The 7307-nt window shown below is 46.2% G+C and overlaps 1 protein-coding gene across 2 annotated transcripts; it reads left to right on the top strand.

Annotated features, from left to right (window-relative positions):
• The first annotated feature begins 492 nt into the window (after window positions 1–492).
• Window positions 493–5800, top strand: LOC116312941 (zinc finger protein 250-like). Of its 2 annotated transcripts, none has more exons than XM_031730469.2 (2): window positions 493–1102; window positions 4859–5800. In XM_031730469.2, the coding sequence occupies exons 1-2, from the start codon at window positions 916–918 to the stop codon at window positions 5635–5637; spliced, it is 966 nt and encodes a 321-aa protein (XP_031586329.1). In that variant the 5' UTR covers window positions 493–915; the 3' UTR covers window positions 5638–5800. The 2 variants fall into 2 exon arrangements, with proteins under 2 accessions (XP_031586329.1, XP_031586327.1); XM_031730467.2 differs by having other exon boundaries at window positions 496–1132.
• Window positions 5801–7307: the final 1507 nt, after the last annotated feature.

The following is a 7307-nucleotide window of genomic DNA, read 5'->3' as shown; positions in this document are numbered from 1 at the left end:
AGAGAATCCCCCGCCGTCCCGCCCGATCGGTGCCTGTGACATTCCCAGTATGCGCTGGCTGATGTCGGGGCAGCATGAGTACGAGCAACTTTTTTTGGAGATGCCCGTAATGTCGCCCTGGGCAACCGCCCATGTCGCCCCTATCAAAAACCGCCACAGTATGTAATGAGGTGGCAGATAGAATTGTAAAGCAGGCTGTTAAAGGAGATCAATTGGATTTAAATATCAGTGCTAGCAAAGCTAAAATGAAGAGCATGGTAAAACAGAAAATGATGGCAAAAGTGGTGGAAGGAGGCGAGGAAAGGGAGATGGTTTTATTCTATTCAAAGGGAAACAGGGAAGATGAGAAGCACAGGGAGGAGCAGGAGAGAGGAGACAATCATATCTCAATTCAGATTTGGACACATTCATTACAGGGAAACATGAAACAGGGAGATGTAGTCGCTGTGGAATAAGTGAAACCATTTAACCTGTTCTGTTGTTGCACTGTCAAAATGATCAGGAAGAAAGAAGTCAACTGATTGAAAACCTGGGGAAAACAAGATTAAGCTAGATAGAAAGGATTTATTGCAAAGGAACTCCAGATGTGAAAGTTTTATGGCTTTATTTCAGTTTGTAAAACAGACTAATTTGTATGCAGAGACATGACGATATGGTAGTTGTTTTTTGGGGTTTTTTTTGTTAATTTATTTATTTATTTGTGATTATTTGATATGAGCGAATTCTGGTCCACACTCCAAGCCAGTTGGTGGCGGTAGTGCACCACATTGTTGTTTGCCAACCAGCAGCCGTGTCAATGGCCCCTCCAGGCAGCAGGTGGCGTCACACAGCTCGCAGAAGCCGGTGTATCTTAGCTTCCGTCGGAGAGGATGTAAACAGAAGGACACCGAGTCTTCAGAGAAAGCGGTTGAAAACATGACCAAGCTGGAGCTCCTCAACGTGTTTCTGAACGACAGGCTCACGGCGGCGGCCGAAGACATTTTTCGCGCCGTTAAAGACACGGTGGTGGAGTACCAGAGTGAAATCCTGCGCTCCAAGGAGGAGAACGAGCGACTCAAACGGCTCCTGAATGTGGCCGTCCAGCGGCTACTGCTGCAGTCAGGTGAAGAGCATCGGCTCACGGCGCTCACTGGTAAAAACCAGCCCAAGTGTCACTCATTGTCAGCGGTAGCTCCCACATAGACCCACGCAGGTGTGCTAGCACAGACACACGAATTCAGTTTGGTCTTTGGGCTTTGGAAAGAACACAGTTGGTAGTTTAACCTGCAAAAAAACAACTAAACCCGGGCTGATGATATACTAGAAACATGACGTCAGAGAGTTTCCCGAGGAGCCAGTTTCAAACAGCCAGATCCAGACACAGGGCTGGACTGGGACCAACACGTGATCGCTAACCGTCGCTGTTTTCACTAGTCGTTTAACCTAATTGTTAAGATTTTAACTGATGCCCAATGCCGGTGTCGTTGGGTAGGTATCCCCGACAGAACTGGTTTCCCCTGCGTCGGGAGCGCGCACTGGGCAGGGAGAGCGGGTCCAGTTGACTCCACCTCCTTTTTAAACACCTTGACGTGGAAACAGTGACGTTTGACTTTAGTGAAAGGTGAGTGTCGGTACAGCAGCGATCAGTTTGTGGACGGGATTATTTCAACAAACCGAAGACGTTGTGTGTAATGAGACGATAGTCACGTCTGTGTGAACTCGACTCACATCAATTAATAATACACAATATTTACTCTGGTTGTTGCAGATCGCTGAAGGTTTGTGTGCTGGAAACCAAAACACCCACTGTTCAGTTTGTTCTTGGGAAACACGTTTCTGTAGATAGACCTCCAGACACCAGGGAGACACACTCTAACTACTTTGGCACAATCAGTGTGTGTCCAGTCAACATACATGTGTTAGACATCCACACTGACACTGACTGGATATCAGTAAAAAGACACATTTCTGTTTACAGCAGCATCCATCGCCTCAGAGTCAGTGGCGTGTCTAGAAAATTTTTGTTGGGGGGGCCAGGTAGGGGCACAGATTTGGTGAAGGGTGGCAGATGTAATTGGCAGATAATGTTAAAAAAAAAATTCTACCAACAGTTAACCATCATTCAATAACCCTGTAAACCTAATAACTGAATTTGCTTTTGACTCTTATTAGAATGAGGTTTTAACCACTACGGTGCAGCAATATTTGCATAGTATTTTTACTGACATATAGTGCACATATGTTTTGGGCAAAAACATTTTTGAATATTAAAATACAAACATTTTTAACATACAATTGGCAAATTAGCCAATGCAAAATTTTATCTGCCTATTTAAAAAAAAGAAGATAATCTTCTCACAAACTGGTGTTTGATTTTGAAACAGGAAAAAAGTGGGGAAACAAATGAAAAGACTAACATTTGAATGAAACCTGAAAGCAAGTAAATAGATGTATAAAGAACAACACTGGCTGATGATGAAATACAGTCAGCTGGCATGGTGACACTGCCAGTATTAACCTGCAGGGCTGAACTGGGACAAAAAATTGGGCATTTTGACCAGAGACCGGCCCACCAGGTATTAAAACCATAAAGCCTTTGAATGAAAACAAACGCTGTTGTGACAGTGATGTACAGTCTTGTTGGTATATGTAGGATTTCTATCAATTTTACGTCAGATAAAAACTTTGTTCGCAAGATTCAGATAATTATTTAATAAAAGCTAGATATTTTAAATGAGAATAAGTAAGAAAAGTATTTCTTTGTCCCCCCCTTTCCCTGTTAATGCCCTACCTGGCCCCCTGGCATAACTTTGCTAGACCCGCCCCTGCACAGTTACCAGCTGTCAGCTACATAGAAAAGGATCCTGGTGTTATTTGTCTCTCAGAAACAGTTCATAACTTCAACTCATCCATGTCACCTAAAAGGTAAACCTGTTTCTCCATCACCTGTTCAGCTCTGATGATTCAGTAAGGACATCTCCTGGTTTCATCTGCATGTTTCCCTCTCACCAGATAACCAAACCGATATCATGACCAGCAGCTTTACAGCTGTGGCTCCAGCAAACATCAGCTGATACTAGAAATTAATATTAAATAAATTCTAACAACAGCTGATCAAGCTTAAAGGTGCTGCTGTTGTTTAACGCGACATCCGCTGGTTTCCTCTTTCTGGCGCAAAGTGGGCGATAAACAAACAAGAGAGAAAAGCCGATCAGCTGATCATTGATCAGTTTAATGATTGAAGTAGCACCAGGAGAGGGAGGGGGAGAGAATGAGAGGAGAAGAAGATGCAGCTGTGCAGCAAAGACACAATAACTCCAGCTTTGTGTCTTTTTCATTCTAGCTAAAGTCCGGGACAAACTGCGTCTCTTCTCAGCTCAATACGTAACACGTAATATTTTCTCTGAATGAGGGACCATTACATATTTTAAGGAGCCGTTGTAAACTCTACTAATTAACCTTATGAATAAAGTTCACTATCAGTAACATCACAGCACCCACCCAGCTGTACAGAAACTCCGTCATGCTAGCTAGTACGCAGTACGAGTTATTGTAACTGACTGTAAAAAGTCAGCACAACGAAAATAAACTCCACCTAAACTTGGTTTATATCTGACCCGGATAGACTGCAGGTCATAACTTCTTACCTGAAGTTCAGTTCACCCGATACTCGGACCGGCGGCCGCCTCGGGTCTCTCCTCCTCCTGCCTACCCTTCCCTCATCCACCTGCTAGCCGCTGTGGAAGCTCCGCCATGCTCGATGGCCAGTCCAGCTGTGTTAAACTGTTAATCTTTCGCCGAAAAACTGTTTTCTGCGGTGCCTCTTTCGTGCTTGGCTCTCCTACCTTTGCTAACATGATGCTCATAGCGCAGAAGCCGATGCTGCATTCACTTACACTCGGATATCTGAGCTTCACGGTGAAAACATAATCGTACATTTGATATTTCATTGGATTTTATTGTTTTGGCTTCGGGGTGGCACCTGGGGTGGCCAGTCTGGTTGGGGGGGGTGGCCTGTGCCCCCCCAGGCCACCCCGCTGGACACGCCACAGCTCAGTGTAACAGTGTGTGTCTTTGCACTACACTATATTATTCATCAGCATTAATCCCAGTACTGTGCTTCGTTACTTTGCTGTGATAAATACGGCACGACTTCAACCGTTCATGCTCAACAACGATATGGCTGAACTACAGCGACTCAGCAAAGAAAGGCTGTGAAACACTCAGGGTCACACATCCATGAGTTTATTACAGCCAGCTGGGGTTGGATAGCTTTTCCCCGTTTTTATATTTACTTATTAAAGTAAGTAAGAAGAACTGAACATGATTCACTGAGATAGAGAAATGAATGATTAGACTCTGGTCATGATCATGGCAGATAGGATGTAGGACAGGACGCGGTGGTGGTGAAGATAAAGACTGAGGCTGACGAGGAGGAGAAGGGTTGTCTAAAAGGCAGAATGACAGAGAGCACAGATTTAAAGCATGCGAAGCTGAGGCTGATTGGCTCAAAGATGATTGGACTAGAGCAACAGTATTGAGGGGGACAGCGTGGGTAGTGATGTAAAGAACAGAGGAGAAGCAGAACGCCCAGGAAAGCAGGCAGATGAGTGTTACCAGGTGCTCCTCAGTGATGCAGAAGGTTACACATTTGGTTTGATGATCTGAAACATGTGACATGTGTTTAAAGAAAATGAGGAAGGAGGCAAATACAGCATTAAAGTGCTTTTACTTACAGTCAGCGATCAACGTGTTTCCAGCTTCGGCCATCTTCACACGTGCAGATTTGTGCTTCCACTACAGCGCCACTGTGAATCATAGTGTTCATTGACCGTGCATAAATCCACCCAGCATGACTGTGATGTCTGTCACCTTTCAGAACCCCACTCTGTGCAGGCCCAAGAAGACGGTCAGCTCTGTGCGTCTGAGTGTGGAAGGAGTGCAGGGCTGCTGTCACACATCAAAGATGAACAGAGAAACACTCAAAGCCACTGCTCGCACCAGGTAAGCAACTCTGAGGAAGGAAACTGCAGCAGCGTTGAGCCGCTGAGGTTAAATCCTCCACCTGCCCAAACCGCCTCCCTGCCTCCGCTTACATCCCCAGAGGTGAAGACGGAGACGGACAGGGAGGACGGCAGGAAACGGCAGTGTTGTAACAGCCTGCCAGCGTCTGCTAACGCAGCTCAAAGTCATTTTCGTGCCACCGCTGCAAAGACACACAGGACTCTGAGAAATGAGCAGCAGGTGAAGGGGCTGCTGCGCTCAAACGGGAAGCAAAGTGCTCACATACTGCAGATTAAAAATGTAAAGTCCCTGAAGGCGTCGTCATCGCGCCCCCATCATCCGAGCCAGAGCATCCAGAGGTGGCACAGCTGCAATGAGTGCGGGAAGGGCTTCAACTTTGCCTGCCAGCTGGAGGTCCACATGCGCTGGCACACCAAAGAGAAGCCATACAGCTGCGCGGTGTGCCGGAAGAGCTTCACCACCGTAAGCATGTTGAAGAGGCACCACCGCATCCACACCGGAGAGAAGCCCTTCCGCTGCCACGTCTGCGGGAAATGCTTCAACCAGTCAGCTCACCTTAACACCCACTTCAGGCTTCACACCAGAGAGAGGGCCGGCTGGAGCCGAGCGCCGCACTGCAAGTTGTCCCAGTAGGAACTCCAAAAACCGTTTCTTCCAGTGGTGTACAGTGTGGTGTGCTCGTGTCTTGTTGTGCAATAAACATGACAACTGCAGATCCGGTGATGTGTGCTGGTATTAATGAGTGTAGTTGTAGCTACTGATGGGCGAGGCTGGACATTAAAGATGGCAGAGTAAACCATGTCTCCTTTGTTTTTTCCTTTCAGTGCTGGACTCTTGTATCTTTGCAGTATTGTGATAATTAGCCATGCTGTTATTAAGGCCACAGGCTGTTCCTGTGGATGTTACCCAAACATGGTTCATAAGGGTTTGTTTCCTTCTCTGCTCTTTCTGTGTAAGGCTCAGTGTGGGTACTGTCAGTGAGAGCATGACGTCCAGCTCACTAAACTACTGGAGCACGCACATCTTCTCACCACCAGTCCAATCATTACTACCAACACTGTCATTAAAATTACATCCAGTTTAAATTCTTTGTTTCTCCATCTTTATAATCTTTATACAGTCTGAGAACGTCTCTGATTTCATTTGAACTTGTAAATATTAAATACAGCTTGTCGATCGTCAGGATCCAGGGCCTGGGCTGGCTCTCTGATTGAATACTCCTAATCTCTGATCTCATGAGTGTGGCCCACCATGGGGATGTACAGTTCAGATGGCGCTGAAGTGGGAGTGGTGCCTCTCCCAGCTCTAACTGCTCAGAAATGTCCACCCTGCTGATCTCTGACAAAAACTGCCCGGAGCAGCCTGGGAGGCCTCCAACAGCCAGGTTTGTGACAGCAGCTCCCTTCATGACCAGCACACATGAAACACTAAACGTATGGAGGCTCGTGTACATCGTGGAGCCCCGCCCTCTGATGTAACTGTGAAGCTGGCTTAAAAACATGTTCATCTTCTGTCAGTACAGAACATGACGTCAGCAGGCTGGGTGGCTGTGGCCAATACATTTACATTAGTTCATGTTCACAGAAGCAATAAGACTAAAACCAACAGTCACTTTAAGAGGATCACTTTCTGCCACAATGAGGTTATGAGTCAGCCGAGGATGTACGGTCTACTCTCACTCTCTTTAGCAGTCAGCTGTAATGCTCAGCTCTGTAAAGCACTTTATAAATAAGAACAGTGTGGAGGAGAGCCTGTTCACCAGACTGACAAGCTGTCAGGAACTTTCTCCTGGTCTGTCGGAGAGTCGCGAGCGGTGCAATCAGCTGATGTGTGGCTCGTTGTCCTTACTGTCCAGTTTTTTTGTTTTTCTGCTTTCTTTTGTTACCTGTAGTTGTAAAAACCTGACATTTCTGCAGCGCAAAGTGAAGAACAGAAGCTTCGAAGTCCAAAGTTTGAGAATCATAAACGGCTTCCAGCACACTCAGGCCTGTGAGGCTCGTTCAGACACTGAGCCATGGCTCTGTGCTACATGCACACATTTCTGCATCTCTGACATTCAAACACACTTCATGTTATGTCACATTCAATACTGAACTGTACATCGAGTCTTTTTAAAGGAGGCAGTTTGTGTTGTTGTGATGGATTTGCTGCTCCGAGGGAGAGCACACATGAGCTTTAAGACCTGGACAAGTTTGAAACTGTTTGTCCTCCACAGTGGAAAATGACTTTACCCAGCTCCCCGTCTCTCTGTGGACCTGGACCACTACACTCGCTGTCTTCAGAACGTCTGCCCCCCTTTCTTC

Source organism: Oreochromis aureus, linkage group 5 (genome assembly GCF_013358895.1).
Source record: "Oreochromis aureus strain Israel breed Guangdong linkage group 5, ZZ_aureus, whole genome shotgun sequence".
NCBI classification, from domain to species: Eukaryota; Metazoa; Chordata; class Actinopteri; order Cichliformes; family Cichlidae; genus Oreochromis; species Oreochromis aureus.
Note: the sequence above shows the minus strand (reverse complement) of the source record. Positions and strands in the feature narration are given on the sequence as shown.

What these genes read in the sequence shown, in the direction of transcription:
- LOC116312941 (XM_031730467.2), top strand. Translation starts at nt 916, where the DNA reads ATGACCAAGCTGGAGCTCCTCAACGTGTTTCTGAACGACAGGCTCACG. An exon ending in TCGGCTCACGGCGCTCACTG is followed by an intron (nt 1,133 to 4,858) that starts GTAAAAACCAGC and finishes GTCACCTTTCAG; the next exon opens with AACCCCACTCTGTGCAGGCC.